At 40.0% G+C, this 19,187-nt stretch overlaps 1 protein-coding gene across 7 annotated transcripts in view; it reads left to right on the forward strand.

Moving 5' to 3' along the window:
* Positions 1-19,187, forward strand: part of RABGAP1 (RAB GTPase activating protein 1) — a 133,947-nt gene that overhangs the window by 88,924 nt on the left and 25,836 nt on the right. For 6 of the 7 annotated variants that reach the window (XM_038374150.2, XM_043499102.1, XM_043499103.1 and 3 more), the window contains 4 exons: positions 7,449-7,562; positions 11,814-11,888; positions 14,301-14,426; positions 14,754-14,897. In XM_038374150.2, the coding sequence (XP_038230078.1) occupies positions 7,449-7,562; positions 11,814-11,888; positions 14,301-14,426; positions 14,754-14,897 (459 nt within the window). The remainder of the gene's footprint in view (positions 1-7,448; positions 7,563-11,813; positions 11,889-14,300; positions 14,427-14,753; positions 14,898-19,187) is intronic. The other variant, XM_038374157.2, reaches the window with a different exon arrangement.

Below are 19,187 nucleotides of genomic sequence, written 5' to 3' on the forward strand. Positions count from 1 at the left end.
AATGTCTTTGGAGCAGTCCTGAGAGAACCTCAAAATGTTTGGAGTTCAGAGAAGCCTTCAGAATTTTGGTGCTGGTCTGGAAATAGAGCTTCCATGAGACCCAAAGATCCTCCTTTCCTTTAAAGGGCCTTTCCCAGCTTTCCCTCCTACCTTTGTACCTGTAATTGCATTCTTGGAGTGGTGCCCAGTGGCTCCCTGGGTTCAGGAAGGCTTCTTTCAAGCCCTACTAGCCACCTTCTCCCTCACTTTCTCTACCCTTGTGAGGGGTGCCCATTTCATCCTTTGGCATCACCTTCCTTCTTGCATTAATTCTCTCTCTCTCTTTTTATGTTCCTTAAGTCCTGTGTCAGGACTTGGGCCTACTGAGCTCTGCAAGAAGATCAACAACATGGGGAGAGAGACCACTTGTCAGTGTCCTACGTTCTCTGCATGGCAGCCCTAAATCCTGCGTTGTAGCAAAAATGTTTCAGGTTGCACCTGCCTCATTCTCTGGAACACTGGTCAGGACTGTAACTGCACAAAGATGGCCCAACCCGATGAACATTTTTGGCAGATATGCTATATTTGGGGGGAAACATGGCACAAGGGTGTAAGACATTATGTACAGTTCAGTTAATGCTGAAGCCTGCATGTTGTATTTATCTGCATAGATAATTTTGTATTTACTAGCTTGAAAATTGGTTTCCATTGTTTATTATTTTGCTTTTTTTAAAAACTGACAAATCATCTATACTGGTGGTATTTCGCTATTCGTTCAGTTTTTTAGAATTTTTTTCCCCTGTTTAAAAAAGACTGATTTGTTCCAGCTTCCAAACTTTCCTCCTTGTTAGTCAGTGCAATGAGCTGTTATGGGAATTCTTATCTTTACAATACTTGCTCCAGTTCTCATGGCAGTTTTCCACTCTATTACTTTCTTTTTCTTCCTGTCATTCTTAGCTTTCTATTTTTTCAATCCCGGTTTGTGAAGGGTGTGTACTCAGAAGGGCTTCCTTCAGTTCCCAGTCCCCTGAAAGCATGAGAAATTGCCCAGTGAGCCAATTCTCACAGCAAGGTATAAAAATAGTAGTAAAGGAAAGGTTACACAATGCTTGAGTTGCAACAGTTTGTACTAACGGGTAGCTTTCAAAGCTGTGTTTTTTGAAAAACATTTTTAAAGCTTTATCACTTCCGTATATTTTTCTCTCCCCAAACTGTTCTAGCAGCAGGAACCAACTTTAGTGATACTTGAATTGCACCAAAACATAAGGAGCTGAGGGATGAAGAGTCACGCAAATCCAGGGAGAGACCAACTCTATGTCCAATCCCACTTTTTTGACAGGGGTGGAAATGATGGCCTGAAAGATGTATCTATGATAATTTCTAAATAGATGCCTTTGCAATTACTATTAAATATGTGGCTTAAATGGGAGATTTGTTCCTTTTGAATTTAGCCTTACTTTCACTACCTCCCTGCTCTGTCTCTGCAACAGGACAAAGTACTTAGTATTTCGTACTTAGGACATCGGTGACCTCTTCGATACCAGAACAGATCATTTTTTTAAGTGTAATTCTCCCCCCCCCCCAAAAAAAAGCTGGCTATGCTATTATATCTCAGTGATGCAAACAGGTAAGCACATAGTCAAATCAATGGGATTACTTGCATGAATAAACAGTTACTTATGTGCTTAAATGTTTGCATGATTGGGCCGTTAAGCAATACATTTCTCTGGTTACCTCATCTACTAATTAAAGGCAATAAATACCCTCCTTATCATAGAATATCAAGGTTGGAAGGGACCTCAGGAGGTCATCTAGTCCAACCCCCTGCTCAAAGCAGGACTGATCCCCAACTAAATCATCCCATCCAGGGCTTTGTCAAGCCTGACCTTAAAAACCTCAAAGGAAGGAGATTCCACCACCTCCCTAGGTAAGCCATTCCAGTGCTTCACCACCCTCCTAGTGAAAAAGTTTTTCCTAATATCCAACCTCAACCTCCCCCACTGCAACTTAAGACCATTACTCCTCATTCTGTCATCTGCTACCACTGAGAACAGTCTAGATCCATCCTCTTTGGAACCCCCTTTCAGGTAGTTGAAAGCAGCTTTCAAATCCCCCCTCATTCTTCTCTTCCGCAGACTAAACAATCCCAGTTCCCTCAGCCTCTCCTCATAAGTCATGTGTTCCAGTCCCCTAATCATTTTTGTTGCCCTCCGCTGGATGCTTTCCAATTTTTCCACATCCTTCTTGTAGTGTGGGGCCCAAAACTGGACACAGTACTCCAGATGAGGCCTCACCAATGTCAAATAGAGGGCAACGATCATGTCCCTCGATCTGCTGGCAATGCCCCTACTTATACAGATCAAAATACCTTTAGCCTTCTTGGCAACAAGGGCACACTGTTGACTCATATCCAGCTTCTCGTCCACTGTAACCTGTAGGTCCTTTTCTGCAGCACTGCTGCCGAGCCATTCAGTCCCTAGTCTGTAGCGGTAGATGGGATTCTTCTGTCCTAAGTGCAGGACTCTGCACTTGTCCTTACTTGCCTTTGTTAACTTAAAAAGCTTATTCGTATGCTAAAATTCTTTAGTTTTGCATTATGATTGCTTCTGTTTTCCTAATGATGTGATAGACTCTTTAGACACATTAAATTGTTACAGATTTGCAGCGATGTATGGTACACGGATCATTTGCAAGACAATCCAATAACTTGATACTGATAGTTTAATTGCCTTTGTAATGATATGGTTGTGACAAGCCACAGAGAAGAGTGTTAAACTTGGATTAAAATCACAAGCGAGGATCAAATACAGAATGAGAATTTTTGTCCCCATTTTTTATCAAGGGGATTTTTCCAGAGCAAAAGATCAAGTGAAATTATACTTTAATGTAATATAGGCAGGGCTGGTAGCACAGCCTAATGTATAAGCATCACTTTTGTAGAGCACTTGAGGTTTCACGTGTTTAGAAGAGCCTCCTGTTGGGTTTTTTTGTTTGTTTTTTGTCTCTCTAGCAAAAGTGATTATTTTAAAAATATCCTGTTTGGAAACAAGCTCTCTTCCCTTGTGGTTCCACACTACATCTTGCTCTCATGCTGCAGCCTTTACGTGGAGCAAAATTCCGTAACTTAGATGTAAAAAGGACATAATCTTTTAATTGCACCTCAGTCATTGACACAGTAGCACCTGATGAAGGGAGCACTTGATGCTTTCAGTAGCACAAGCTGCCTAATGAATTCAGAAGCCTCTATTCAGAGGCCTCATTTACTAGTGAGGAAATCTGATCTCATTAGCTGCCTATGAAGCCCCTTGTTCCAGTTCCGAAATGAGACAATTTATATAGTCAAATGGAAATCAACCAAGAATAAGAACATATGTTTAGTCTCATGCATTTTAGTGATACTAGTCATGGTATTTAGCTAAATAAATGCTAGGACATGACTACCCCCAACAGGTGCTAAGATACCATATGATGAGTGCCCATATAAAAACCTGGATATGGAGAATGTGCTCTCCTCTGGAGACTTGCATATGGTATCATTAGCCTAACCCCCTTGCCTCTGATTCAATTCAGACTCTTACTGTGACATTTTTAGCACACTTGTTTCTATTTTGGAGAGGGTGTCTAAAGGCTTATGATGTGCTAGTTATCACGTGAGATTGAATGAACGGGTTGGTCCTTATGTCTATATCTAACTTCCTTTAACAATTGCACTGCTGATCTTTACTACTATGTACTGCACTGAGCTCAGTGGATTTCATGGCATCCTTCTTGTTTCAATGGGATTACAGAGCAATAAAGTCGTATACAAGACTGAGGGTGAACAAATATGACTACTGATGTAAGCTATTATATTTTAAATGAGTACATATTTAAAAGATTTTGATCTTTATCTGATTGAACTAATATCAGCAAGAGAAGTTCACAAAATACATCATCTCTACACAGAGACAAACTGGGCAGAATTAGCAACCTTCCTACTTTAAACCAAAGTTGAGATCAAACAAAGATTTTGGAATTCCCTTTAGGAAACATCAAAATCAGTGAGAGAGTCACAAGTACAGATTCAGAAGAGGGAATAAAACTGCTGTTAGCTTATTATGCAATGTAAAGCATTTTGAAGCGAGCTCGATTCTCATTGTCTAATTGCAGTGTAGGTTCACATGGTTCTGCTGAGAGGATGCATTCAGCTTCTGGGTACTACTACTGTTTACAGGTTTCAGAGGGGTAGCTGTGTTAGTCTGTATCAGTAAAAACAGCGAGGAATCCTTGTGGCACTGTAGAGACTAACAAATTTATTTGGGCATAAACTTTCATGAGATATAACCCACTTCATATCTGTTGAAGTGGATTATATCCCACAAAAGCTTATGCCCAAATAAATTGTGTCACAAGGACTCCTCATTGTTTTTACTACTGTTTACTCCATCCACAAAGCACTAGCTAATTGGCCTTCCAAGTCATATTGGTGTCTATTGCAAGAAAAGCTTCCCATTTTTCTGATCTGAGGATTTGGGGAGCCAAGAATTCTCTTCAACCCACTGTGCTTCTAACCTCATTCTCCACCTGCCCTCATTTATTCTTCTCTTCCATGCATGTTTCTTTTAAAAAAATAAAAATGTTTTACTGCCACTTTCTGTGCAAAGCAAAGCATATGTAAGTTGAGCCATTTCTAATAACTCCTTAAATAAAATACCCTAATTACCAATACATAAAAACCAAAGCATACTTTTGCATGGCTTCCCTGTTTGAAAACCATATTCAGCTTTTCAGTGTTGTTTGCTCTATCTTGAGCTTATACAGTAGGAATGGTTTGCAGAATGAGGTGGTAGAGGGAGCCCGCAAAACAACTTAAGAAGTTCAGCTGTCTTTGCACTTGGGAATACTGACCACTATAGTTTGGGAGTATGTGCAGGTGCCAATCCCAATCTGCTCTATGAGGAATGCTGAACCAGTATGTAGAATACAAATTCACCCCTTTCTGGTGTTGGGCTTTATTAATAAATAATACATTTTAACAGGTCAGATCACACCACCTCCCAGGCTTGGCTGCTCCTATGATTCCTCCCTCAAGCCTAGATCAGTGGGTCTCAAACTTTTTTCTGGTGACCCCTTTCACACAGCAAGCCTCTGAGTGTGACCCCCCCCCCAATAAATTAAACACACTTTTTATATATTTAACAACATTATAAATGCTGGAGGCAAGCGATGTTTGGGGTGGAGGTTGACAGCTGGTCAACCTCCATGTAATAACCTTGCAACCCCCTGAGGGGTCCCGACCCCCAGTTTGAGAACCCCTGTCCTAGATCCTCTCTCCCCAGACATCCCCATCACCTCCCTTAAATTCAGGTGAGGTAACAAGTCACCAGCCTCAGGGAATGAGCAAAATCCTCCTAACCCTTTACCGGTAAGATCAACACTTGGTAACAGAGTGGGGTGTTTCAGGCAGTCACTGCCGGCCTTTTACAGGGATATTTACAGTTTAATAGATCGCACTGCTAGAAAAAAATATCCTGATGTTCATCTCAGGTTTTCCCTTTAGTTTTATCCCATTACTCCTAGTTTTATACTTTGTCAAATTCCTTTCCTTTCTAGCTGGTGACACTCTTCAAATACTGATTCATTGCATCTACAGTGGTCATATACTCACTTGCTCAACAAGATATACATATTCACTGTGTACTTCCTCAGATCATTTCTATGAGTCCTTTTATCATGTTTGTTGCTCTTCCTGAATTTCATCCCATTTGTCATCTTTCTGGTATTGAAATGCCCACAACTGTTGTTTGTATTTATGTAGGCTCTAGTCATAGATCTGGACCCCATCGTGCTAGGCGTTGTACAAACACAGAACAAAGAGATAGTCCTCGCTCCCAAAGAGCGTATTATCTAAGTTTAAAACAAGAGACAGCAGGTGGATACAGGCCAGCCAACCGACCGGAGGAGCACAAGGAAACAATAAGACAATAGGGTCAATATGAGAGGCAGCAGAATGCAGGAATCCTGCCTTCTGCCCTTGTGCTTTAATTGCTAGACAGAGGGTACAGCATCTGCTGCCAATGAAGTAGTTGTGAAGCTTAGTTTTGTTTGCCAGCTACTCCAGCACCCTCAGATGAGAGGCTAGAGGGGAAAGCATTCTGAGTCTAGATCTCCTGAGGGAGGTGTGTTTGAAGTAGATCTATACATGTTAGATGAAAACGAAAGGTGCTAGCATAGCATTTCCACAGCTTTTCTAGAAAGAGAAACGCTTTGTAACAAGACAGGGCTTCTCCCCCACTTCCTGGTGATTTGCTGGCGCACCCACGGTCTTTCTCAGGCAGATTTTTGGGGTTGGGGGGGTGTCCAAACTTAAAACAGCTCCTCAGCTCACCCTTTACATTTTAGGCTCTGACCGCTTCCTGTAGCTTCCGACCTCTGACTCACTGGCCCTCCTGCCTCCCCTCCCCTCCGATGCCCTCTTTTGAAGCCTAATCTGGGTCAGTAGATGGGGCACAGGTGCACTGGCCCTGGTTTCTCTTACAAGGCAAGTGTCATACTGACATACTGATATGTCTGACATACTGATATCAGCCAGTTCAACAGCCCCTCCTGAGCCCATTGTAATACCTGGCCCTTCTTTCCCTACCCCAAGATCCTGTGGTCCCGTTCTTGGTGCAAACACAGATATTGGAAAAAGCCTCTGCTACCTCCACCTTCTTGATCTTAGACACCCCCTTTTCCAGGGTGGATTTGTTCAGGGCCTTCTCAAGTAGGATCAGTTCCTTTCTTGGACTGGATTTCTTCATTTCCAGCTACTCCTGCTGTTTGTAGCCTCGCTCTATCTCCTCCTGCACACAGTGTTCTAAAGGTGGTTGCACCAGAGCCATATACACACAGCACTGCCACCTCCTTGAGCCAGGATGTGATGCCTCTGTGTATGCAGCCAGTAGAGTATGGCTTTTCTTTTTTGTGAAATCATGTCCTGCTCTGGCTTGGATCCCATTTCCTGTCTGTTTTCACCCTTATTGTGTCTTGCCTTTTGATGGGAGGTGAAAAATGACTTCTCCAGTCTAACCTGGGGGTGAATTTTAGTGTGGCAGACTACAATGACCAAAGATTATTTGCCTGGCACCCTCAGTTTACCTAAGAGGAAGTAGAATTTGTGTAGTGGCAGTTGGGTTCAATACAGACTGAAAGGGTAGGGTTTTTTGTCTAGTGAATCACCACCAACCACATCCTGTAACACTTGATTATATTTTCCTTGGCAGTCTCCTAGCTAAGTGCTGACCATGCCCAGACCTGCTTAGGTTACCATATTGTGACCTGAGGTGGTTGGGCTGCAGGCTGTCTACCCTAGTCTATATTGAGTGAAGTGCACAGCATACACTGATAGACTATCAGCCATTCATTCCAGCACATTGTAATTTGTGCTGATTTTTAAACTGCATCACTTTTAACATACAGATTTTTCTCTCATGTTCTTGTTTTAACAGGAGTCTCCCCAGGACAGTGCAATCACTCGGGACATCAATCGCACATTCCCAGCTCATGATTACTTTAAGGATACTGGGGGAGATGGCCAGGACTCCTTGTACAAAATATGCAAGGTATTTTATAACCTTGTGTGTAGTGGTCTTGGTCAACACACACTTTTTATGTTTGCAATAATTATGTTGGATTTAAATTGGTCATTTTTCCTGTTTGCTTATTTTTTCTGTAAGCTCAGTTGAATTGAAAAGTTGCCACAGTGCAAAGGTTGTTTCGGCTCATACAAAATAACTTCAGTTTAATCCAGTTCCTAGTGGACTGGGGTCCACAACACTACAACCACCCTCAGACTGGGTATTAGCATCCTTGATGGCCATCTCAGCAGTGAGGCCAGGACTGAATGGGGATAGAAACCTAAAACCCAGGGCATGTTGGATAGGTCATGTGGGGGAAAGCTTATGTGTGTGTGTCTGTCTCTCTGTCTCTCTCTCTCTCTCTCACACACAGGAAAATAAATTATGTAGGAGTAAACCTACTGCAGATAACGTTGTAGTGTCCTCTTCAAAGGGAGAGGTTTCTATGTCTGATTTAGATCCACCCCTGTGAATTATGTTGTCATTGTAAACTGTGAAAACTGAATGTTTATAGGGAATTATGCAAATAGAAATAAATGGTTTCAGAGTAGCAGCCGTGTTAGTCTGTATTTGCAAAAAGAAAAGGAGGACTTGTGGCACCTTAAAGACTTTATTATGCTCAAATAAATTTGTTAGGTGCCAGAAATAAATGATTATTTCTTCATTGGTTCAACTTTCTACAAATTTTTCATGGCTAGTTTGGAAACTGAAGTGGAGGAAGTTGGGGCACAACATGAGCAAACTAAGCCGAGAGATCGATTGTCCCTTTATTTCTGTGTAGTCTTTTGCTCTGCTCCTGCCGAGAGACGTGATGCTTTATGTGGCCAGGTGCCCACACTTCAGAGAGAAACAATGACCAAGAATCTCATAAATGAGCTCACTGGGTTGGAACCTTTTTCATGTTGTCTGTCTGTTCTGTGCTAAAATGTCTGGAGTTTTGGTTCCAGTGAGATACAGAAAACTAAACCAAACTGCAGTTGAGTTGTTAAAACTTGTAGTCTCTGCTGAAGAAAGGAATATAAAGGAAGGGATTGAAGCTGCAGGTGACGGTTAAGGTGCATCAGCAGAATAGTCTAGAGGGGCCTACCTCTGGAATAGCAGGGAGGCTGCTGATCAGAGTTATTGTGTGGTGATAGAGCTGCATAGTGGGAAGCTTGACCTGTCTGTGGCCAGTGCTATTAGAGACTCAGTTTTTATAGGATCACTGGCAACACACTAAACAGAGGAAGGTACAGCAAAGTGTGAAGAATAAAGAGGGACATCTCGTTTTTATTCCTCTCAAAAACTTTAGAAATCTTTGATCTGTTAAATGATGCAAATATTTCTGCACGGTTTTGATATTTTATTTCCATTGATATCAGAACACTGCAAATGGGGATGACCTCATTTCTGTCCATCACATCTAAAGATTGAGATACAACCCTAAACAATGCTAAATTAAAGTGTTTTTTTAAAATGTGTTCTCAAACTACAACAAATACTTGTGGAACTTTCATAAGAGCTACATTAGTCTAACAAAAAGAAAGGGAGTACTTGTGGCATCCGATGAAGTGCGCTGTAGCTCACAAAAGCTTATATTCAAATAAATTTTAGTCTCTAAGGTGCCACAAGTACTCCCTTTCTTTTTGTGGATACAGACTAACATGGCTGCTACTCTGAAATTAGTCTAATAAAGAGTAAAGATCTTGCAAAAGATCTAAGTATCTGTAAAGTTGAAGATAATTATGCATCTCTCATTAGCATTATAAACCAGCAGGCACCCATTTAAGTGCTCATTAAAATGCAGAAGATAATTATCAGGTACAAATGACTGTTTTCTGTTTGATCCAATTACCTTGTTTGACCAGAGTATCTCAAGTTTTCAGCACTCTGATTCTGCATTTAGAAATTTTTCATGTGTTCTATCCTGCAGGAGACGTTTCTGCATTTTGAAGCTTAAATTCCTGGCACATAGTTTTTCATTTAGGATATCATTTAAAAATTATGTGCTTTGCACAGGGGACTGTCCTGCGCAGAAGGAAATGCTTGTGCATTTCTTGTGTATAATTAAACCTAAAATCAAACACTTGGTAACCAGTTAAAAGATTTTTTTTTTCTGTACAGCTGCACAAACCCAGTAATTTGAAATAGCACCCAAAAATCTCAAATGTTGCTGTAAAAAATGCTTTGGAAATATAATCCTTTGGTTACATCTGTCTGATCTTGATGGTTTATCCAGTATATTTTGCAACAGTAACATACCAGCAAGATCACTCTTAAGCTAGCATAGGAACTGGACTGACAGTCTTTGCACCCGTTCCATAACTTCAGAGTCAATGTGAAATTGTTCTCCTGTTCCTTAGTGGTGATAGTTTTCCATGTGATCTTTATTTTGGAAGCAGACTACGGTGCTCAAAATCATCCTCACCCAAACACTCTCTTTAGTCTTGTACCTTGCAGTATCTCTCTCCTCAGCAACAACTCTGTTTTATGACATTACTTTTATCCACGTTAGGTCCAGCAGCTCTCCTTTTTCAATTGGGGTTTCAGATGTGCCTTTGTCTGTTGGTAGCTCCGTAGCTCCTTTTGTATATGTGACTGCCGAGCACATTGACATGGTATCATGTGCAAGAGGAGTTCCTGCCACTGTAATGCTGTCATTTTAGAACTTAAGCATCTTATGCTGCAACAAAGGCAAAAGAGGATTGTAGTGCATTTCATTGTAAAGGGACCCCTCCTGAACAGATGGGTCTATGGTATAAAAATAACTATAAAATAATGAACTAAAGATTAAGTGGGGAAAATATTTAATGATTCTTGATTGGTAGATGAAAGTCAATCCCTGGGCTAAAGGCTATGAAAAAGTATTTGGGTCCAAATTTGACTGGAATCAGGACTATCTAGAGGCGGGCATGGGGCATAAGAAGAGATAAGTGGGGACTAGATGATCATGATAGTCCCTTCTGACCTTAAAGTATATGAGACATCTCCATGTGGGGGGTTGTCAGCCAACAAAATTGGTGCATGCTGTAATTGCAAGGCCAAATACTGTGTACATATGCATGCCCCCATTCCCACTGCAGTCAGTTGGAGCCATGTATATATATCCAAGGGAAGAACTCTCCATAGACTTTGAACTCTGTAACCTTGAGGAACATCATGTGCCCACACACTGCGCTTAGGAAATGGAGGGTAAATCTATTCTATAAAGTTCACCTGCACAATTAGATATCTTTCTTCCTTGCCTTACTTTTGTTAGAGACTTGTGGCAGTAATAATTTAAAGAGGCCCCCAACAGGGCCTTGATTTGTCCATAAAAGCCACTACTTCACACATCCCTAGTTGAGATGACCATGATACTGAATCCAAAGGTGGGACAGCACTGTGTACTGTGTTGATCTAAAATATTTTAGAATTGCTATCTAATGATGAGTTTGCATTGTCTCCAGCACAATAATGGTTGAGGGTATTCCACGCATTTGAGATTTGATACAGACTAAAATGTTTCCATTTTAAAATGACTTGAAAGATGAGCTGTGTGTGGCTCGAAAGCTTGTGTCTCTCGCCAATAGAAGTTGGTCCAATAGAAGATATTACCTCACCCACCATGTCTCTAATATCCTGGGACTGATATGGCTACTACACTACATACAGAATGTGTCCATGGCATTCCTATACAATATGAAATACTACTTGCTTGCCATTTTTTTTTTCTTGCATAGGACCCATATTGAAAATTAATGGGTCATTTTTTGTGTGTAGTCCCTGAGGCTACTGAAGAAATTTTAGGCTAATCCAAAGGTTTTCAAATTTTTTCATAGTACAGGTTGTGTTTTAATAGAGAGGTTGTCTTACTCCTTCCTCACTTGGGTTCATGTGATTCATAATCTCCTGACATCCTGATTGCAACTACAGCAAGTGTTGCTCTGTAAAAGTAATCTTAGGAAAGTGGTTTCATGTATTTTAAGTAGCCTTCAGTGTGAGTTAGGAGCTGGAAACACCATGTGACCAACCACATATCTGCTGGCCACCAACAATTGCTCTGCAAACAGGTTTTTTTTTTTTTTTGGTTTAATCATTGTGCAGTAACATAGAAGCTAAAGCATATCCTGGAATCACAGTTCAGTCATGACTGAAGGTTAGCACTTCAGTACTTAGTTTTTTTTTTCTCATGCAGTTCTGCTCTAGGTAGAGTGTACATCTTAAAATAGGTTTCAGAGTTAAAAATTAATCTTAAAATACTGATTCTCTTTTCAGGCCTATTCAGTCTATGATGAAGAGATTGGCTATTGTCAAGGCCAGTCATTTCTTGCCGCTGTGCTGCTTCTGCATGTAAGTCCCCTCTCTCCCCACATTCCAATTTATTGTAAGCCTCAGACAAAACAATGCTCAAGTTTATTCAGAATAATTCATTTCAGATTCACTCATATTAGTGCAGTAGCAAGTCCCATGCTTATTTACTCAAATGCTTGTTTTTCCATAATTATGACTTTGGGGGAAAGAGGAGCATGTTCCATTTAAAGTTCACTGCAGCATCAATAATGAGTTTGTGGTCAGTGTTCACTTCATTTTCCTTTGGGTTCTATCTTCCTTTCTACCTCAAGCTGTCTTAAGTTCAAATCAGACTCTCTTGCTTTCTTTATGCAAAGTAGGCTATGTGGATAGAAATTACTTTAGGGTTTAGGCTACCTATGGAACTCCTTGTAAAGGTACCCGGGCAGGGGGAGGGCATTTTTGATTCAATTTAAGCATCTAGAAGAGCTTTTATTGGTATTGATCATAAGGACAAACCAGGGCTGCCGTGGCCTTTGAATTAAACAGAACACAATCTGCAGCATGTTAGTAGTGTGGGAATTTAAGTCTTAATGGTTTGAACATTGCAATGTGTTTATTTGGGGCAGTATATTCTAGGCCTTGTTTTTTGTGGTTTATATGTTAGTCAATGACCAAAGATTAAAATAGATTGAATCTCAAATGTATTATTTTTCAATTATTAGCACTGTGCTTAGTGTAATGATCCCTTCTCTATCAAGGCATTGAGTGGTCTGAACTTACGACAGCTGTTGCTATCTGTTTTATACTTTAAGTACATCTGAGTAGAAAGTTTTGAGACTTACTCATGTTTGTGTGAAACATCTTATCTTGTGTGAAAAAATAAAAATTTCTGCAGCTACGTGCTATTTTTAGATTTATTTATTTATTTATTTATTTATTGGAAGAATGTCATCTGCTTTTTGTCATAAGTCCATATTTGAAACTGCAGTTCCTAAGCCCTGTAGGATTTTGTGGTGATCTCCCCTACCCCTCCAGCCAATTTTGAGTGATTGCTGCTACCATGCAGACCTAAATATAAAGATTTTTGTGCGTCTCTGTCCAGCTGACAGTATGTGTGGTTTTCAGAGCAATATTTTTCCATAATTCTGTGAGGACACAGAAATATATTATAAACTACACTCTTTATAAACAGAAGTCAAATGGACTGATAGTATCTAACTGTAATGCTTTGATTCTCTGTAACCTGTATAATAAAACTATTAACTGATGGAGAAATTTAATTCTTCAGCACTGTTCTGAACCCAATCAGTAATAAAGGTTTATTGTTTCTGCTAGTAAGGGGACCGAACTCTGCTCACCAATAGATATGCTTTCTTTTAGCTGCCAAAATGCTATCTGCCTACCTTTTTGGCACCCGCTGGATTAAGGAGACTCATAGAGACAAGAAAAGATCATTCATACATTTTCTTAGAGATCATTCTTTAATGTTAGTTGTTGCTTCTGAGAATGAGCTCTGTTAAACTGAAGGCTGCAACTTAAAATCTCAGTTTTTGTTTCTCTCTCATTTTTTGAGCCTCCTGAAAGGCAGTCTTTGGAGTGTGACTATTACGGGCTGTGACGGAATTCATGTTACCTTGTCTTATTGGAGAAGGTACTGCTGCATACACCCTGCAGTCCTTGAGCAATAAAGTGAAATGTAGTTTCTGCAAGTCCCTCACTGCCAGTATGGGAACATCTCTGAAAATTTTTCAGAGTTCACTGACTGCATCTGTGGATGAATAATAGAGTGCTTGAGTTAGATATTTTGACCTTTACAGGAACAAGTAATTGACCTGAAGAGTCAGTCTTTACTGCTGTGGAAAGAACAGAACTGCTTTATGATGCCAATGAAAGATGTATAAATACTGACAAGTAATGATGTTTTTGTCTCCAACTGCTGGCAGAAGGGGGAGAGCGAAGTGTCCCACAACAGTGTAGAGAGCTGCCAAATCTGAACTTTGGGTAGTAATAACGGACTCTCTCCCTTTTTAATCAGTTTGAATAAAAGACCATCAAATGTAGTAACAGCATTTTTAAAAAGTAAAATAAAAAAATGCTACTGTGTGGTTAGCATCTTGTAGTAATACTGTAAAAGTACTGGTCATATCTGAACTGTGTTAGCTGACTACACTGAGGACCTGGACAGGTTGGGCTCACAATCTGTAGGAGTATAATTTGATTCTGAAGTCATTGACCAGATCTGGGACAGCTACTGCATGAAATAGAACCCTTGGGGATCTTTAAGGTTAATGGTGTGTTTCTAAATTGGGGAACTAAGAGGGAATTTGTCACACATCATCCAGTTGTTATGATGTGTGCAATTATCCTTATCTGTTATGAAAAATGGTTGGTATCTTGATGCTAAGAGCAAGATGAATGAAGGAAATAGAATAATATAAAAACGTCAACAAGATTTGTTCTCTTTGACAGATGCCTGAAGAGCAGGCGTTTAGTGTTCTGGTCAAAATCATGTTTGACTATGGACTCAGGGAACTTTTCAAACAAAACTTTGAAGATTTGCACTGCAAGTTTTATCAGTTGGAGCGCCTCATGCAGGTAAGCATCCAGGTTGCTTTGAGGTGAACAGGTCAGGGCTTGCAAAACCCAAGATTTAGTTGCTTGAGAGCAGCATTTGATCACAAGTGAATAGTTTTTGCACAATCTTATTATACCCTTGATTGAGATAGAGGATAGCTATGCACCAACATTGTTCCAGAGAAAGAACTTCCTTTAGCATAATTATTCCAGTTGCTACTTGTAAAATGCCATAGGATAACATTAAATATTTCTTCTACTATACTGTTTTCATGTAGATTTGAGAATTATAAGTATGATATAAACAGCTGCTTTTAAGCCAAAACTAATGAGCATCCTTTTTTTAAGGAGTGCATTCCTGACCTCTACAATCACTTTCTGGACATCAGCCTTGAAGCCCACATGTATGCCTCCCAGTGGTTTCTAACCCTGTTCACTGCAAAATTCCCCCTCTACATGGTCTTCCATATTATTGACTTACTGTTATGTGAGGTATGTATTACACATATAATTATACAACTTTGTATCTGCAGCAACTCCTGATGGACGCTTCCTGTCAAGTCTAGCTTGTTTGCATTCTTTGTTCATGTCTGTTTTTTGAGTGCTGGACAACTGAGGCTTGACGGACAATTTCCCATATAAAAATGTAAACTGTTACATAAAAACTGTTATGCAGCAATGGAAGTGTTTTTTCAGCATTTTTCAGATGTTACATTCTAAAACTAAAGTTGATGGCATTTTTTGGTTTTAGATTGAAGTCTCGTATTTCTTAGAGCATCATTATTGTCTTTTGTCATTCTGTATATTAGTTACAGGCTAAAGAGGTTAATTTTGTGCATGTAATCTCTTAACAGTTGTAAATCCTATATAAAAAGAACACAGCATTATGGAGGAAATAATTTTATGTTTCTAGTTTTTTAGATTTAACCAAGTAACTTTTTTTGGGTTTTTTTGCCACTTTTATGTGTAAGAACCATGTAATGATAGACAATATTAGAGCATCCCTAGAGTACTGAAGTACTCTGCATTTACAGCCCGAATACGCTAATTTTCACTTTGGTAATTTCATAGGCCCGATAACTCTCCCTCCAAAGATACTGAGGTCTCATTCAATTTCTCCACATATATTTAATAACAAAATTCTTTGTAGTGAAATCTTGTATTAAGACGACTTAGTTGTTTTTTATAACAGTATACTTAGCAGTAAGTTAGGAAGTAATTTAAATTAAATCTAAACTACCTTTGTAAACATGAATGAACAGAGTACGTTTTGCAATGCAGTGCCCTTGGAGTTTTTTAATCATTTGTTTGCTTACTTGATAACTACTAAAATGCCTGATTTCTCAATGGATCTCCTAGTCATTAGTGTGAAATAGTAAAGTTCTGCTCTCTTTCTTTCGTTTAAGATTGCTGCATTCATAAATCTCTTGGTCAGTGTTTTGCCCCTATGTAGCTATGCTTCTTTGGAACCTGCTGCTTGCTTTGCCTAGATACTAGTATAAAAAAAGCAACAGATGGCAGAAAAGTGATCTCTGCATGTGGAGCGAAGATATCCTATAAAGCGGAAGTAGATTCTACTGTTGAATATAAGGGACACTTAAATAATTAATCAGTTATTTTAATAAACCTTTTGCAGTTCAATTAATGAGTAGCCAAATAATTGACATAGAACCGCCTTCAAGAGCTAGTCATTTTTTCTCCATAGCAAAAATTTCCCAGGCTTTTAAAAGTGAGAAAGTTAATCAGATATTAAATCCAGAGCACCACTGTACCACAACGCTAGCTCTACTGCTAAGAGAAGTGATAGAACCAAGTTTAGTCTTCATTTTTTGCTGTTAAAGTCAAAACTCAAAGACCTAAGGGATGGAGAGAAAACCAAGCCCTTAACCGGTAATGTCAATAAAAGTCTACATATAGGAGGTGGAGCTGCCAGATCCTCTAGTATTGAGCTTGTGAGTAGGTTCCCCCTTTTATATAATCTAGAATAAGAGAGGATCCATAAAAGATGTGGCATTGAATAATGAGTGGAAGGACAAATTGAAATCTTGCATACGTGCTTAAACTGTTGGCCAGAATATTGCACGCCCCCATGCATAACTGATATTTTCCTTTTCCAGTCTTCAGTATCTGTAATCTTTTTTTATGCTGTAGCCATTTGGGGTTGGGGGGGTTGGGGAGAAGTGCATGGGGATTGACTTTCTCAGTCATCACATCTTTGCCCTCCTTTCCCACTAGAGGAATTATAAAATTTTTCCAATATCAGAAAAGGGTCTAAGAAAAAAAGTCCCTTGCCCCTTAGGATAAAGTGGCTAAATGAGCCTTGTTAACAAAAGGGAAAGGATTCAACTTTGTATTTCTTTGTGTACTATTCATTATGGCAAAGGGAGTATTGACATTGAGGAAGTATTAACTATCCATAACACCACCTCATCTGTAGTGTCTGACCTTAAAAGTTCATAGTTTTTGTTCGTTTTTTAGTAGGGAGAATGGCAGCTTGCCTTTGGGGTTTATTAAAGGATGTTAGCGGGGGGGGTGTTCTATACATATAAATAAGATGTTTTACACACAGATCAGCAGAGTGGGTAATTCCTGTTTAGATAGAAAACAAACATATTACATTGGCCAAAGGAACTATTACGTTGCTAAATGCATCTGATGAAGTGAGCTGTAGCTCACGAAAGCTTATGCTCTAATAAATTTGTTAGTCTCTAAGGTGCCACAAGTACTCCTTTTCTTGTTGCTATATTTGAATCTGATGCTTTTGGGAGGTTACTATATTGAGATGTTAAACAGCCTTGAATTGACCAGGTAGGAAATAAAAATTAAAATGCATCAGAATAATGCTGAGTTTTGCCATTCTGAGGTTTCTAGTGTAGACATGTATCAAGGGTTTTTTCTTTGAACAATAAGTGCAAGTCCCAGCTAGTATAGGAACCCTCCTAGAACACCTCCCATTGAAGACAAAAAAATGTCTCCTCCAAGCTGAGCATCACTCCTGGAGCTAAAAAGCACGTTGGTGTATTGCTGTGTGTACAGCATAGAGTGGTTATAGATTTCTGTTTGAGAGAGGGCACAAGAAGGGAAAATATCCAATCAACCAACTATAATAAAATCTGGTGATACTGACAGCTGATCAGAAGAGCTGATGATACATACTGAACACTTTTTATCTTGATCATTTGATACTCTGATTGTAGCAGACTATAAAATTTGCTACAGCACATAGTACTGATTGGAGAGCACCCATTTGTGGCAGGTAGCCCAATACATTCGTAAAAATAAAATCAAGACAGTCCTGTACTCAAGGCTGGGTTTCAAGCTGAACTTGAATTCCATAGCAAGGTCTCCTGGTTTCTTGGGCACTCTGATGTCACACCGCCAGCCTCCTCTAAATTATAAAAAAAAAAAAAGTATTGAATTCAATACATTAGCCCCACATTTTAATTTTCCAGGAGGCTGCAGATTTTTGTCCTGACAGTGTGCCTTGTAGAAATTGCCTGGGGAAAGTTGGAGTTTTTGGCACCTGAGTAGAGAGCAGTTATGGCTTCTGGCACCCAAGGAGGGCTGGAAAGGTGGCTTGGTGTTTGGGCTATAAGCACTCTAGCTGGCTGTTTATGCTAAAATGATCACCAGTGAACGACTTGACTATGTTGCTATTTAAGCTGTCGTCTTTATGTATTGGAGTTAGCCTCAAACAATAAACATGGAGTGTTATCTGCAGACTCAGGAAGGCAACATTGCATTGACTTAGATTTGGTTTTTGAAAGTTTGAAGGTTGTCTTTGCCATTGAATGAGCTAGAGATTTAATTCTTCTTACATAAAAGCTTAGAATCTAGAGCATGATTCTTTGGCTAGAAGTGGATTCTGCTGCAAATTCCAGAGCTTCTGAAACAACTAGGCCCTGACCATAGTGACCAAAAATGATTGCCATCTGTATGTCCAGTATCAAGTGTGTCGGAGGTCTCACAACAGCAGATGGCACCGATTACACCCATTGATGGTACTATCACCCAAGAGGCCAGAGATTGCATAGGCCATAGAGGTGATCCCTCCTAGTGAGGCTAGAGTCATGTTTCCTGAGTGGTGTGTAGGGAAAGCTCATTGGACTGTCAATATAGCAACTCTCATTAACACAAAATTATTGTAAAATGTTGACTGTTTCTGTCTAAACTAACTCCCCCTCAGAGACTTTAGAGCAGAGCTGACAACAGCAGAACAGCCGCTGCAGTGTGTGTGTGTGTGTGTGTGTGTGTGTGTGTGTGTGTGCTGGAACAGGGGGACAGTACAATCAAATACAGCGTAACAAGTATTTTGTCAGGGGAAGCTGTACAGCAGAAAAACTACTTTTCTAAAATATAAGCAAATGGGAGAATATAAATGTGTACCAGATTGAGGTGGAGAGATGCTTACTCTTTAAAGAGAACTGGCTCCCAAACCATCCTGATGGAAAGAAACTGCACTAAAGATGTGTCCCTAGACTGAGGACATTACAAAATACAGAGGGGGGAGTCTTATACTTCTCAATGGTACCTGGGGTTGAGGCTCCTCGCTATCACTTGCCCTTGTGAGGAAGCCTTGTCTGTGCCTGCTAGGGGTCAGCTCCCTGACTCCACTGGCCACAGACAACACAAGCACTCAGCATGCGCAGGCTCCGCTGTCCCTCTGCAAGGTAGCAATAGGTGCAATCCAACCCAGGAGTCCTCCAAGCGACTCCCTGGAGGGTCTAGCCCCTGCTCCACTGGGCACACAGCATTCACAGATTCGCTGTTCCCAAAGAAGCA

This window comes from Dermochelys coriacea, chromosome 16 (genome assembly GCF_009764565.3).
Source record: "Dermochelys coriacea isolate rDerCor1 chromosome 16, rDerCor1.pri.v4, whole genome shotgun sequence".
NCBI classification, from domain to species: Eukaryota; Metazoa; Chordata; order Testudines; family Dermochelyidae; genus Dermochelys; species Dermochelys coriacea.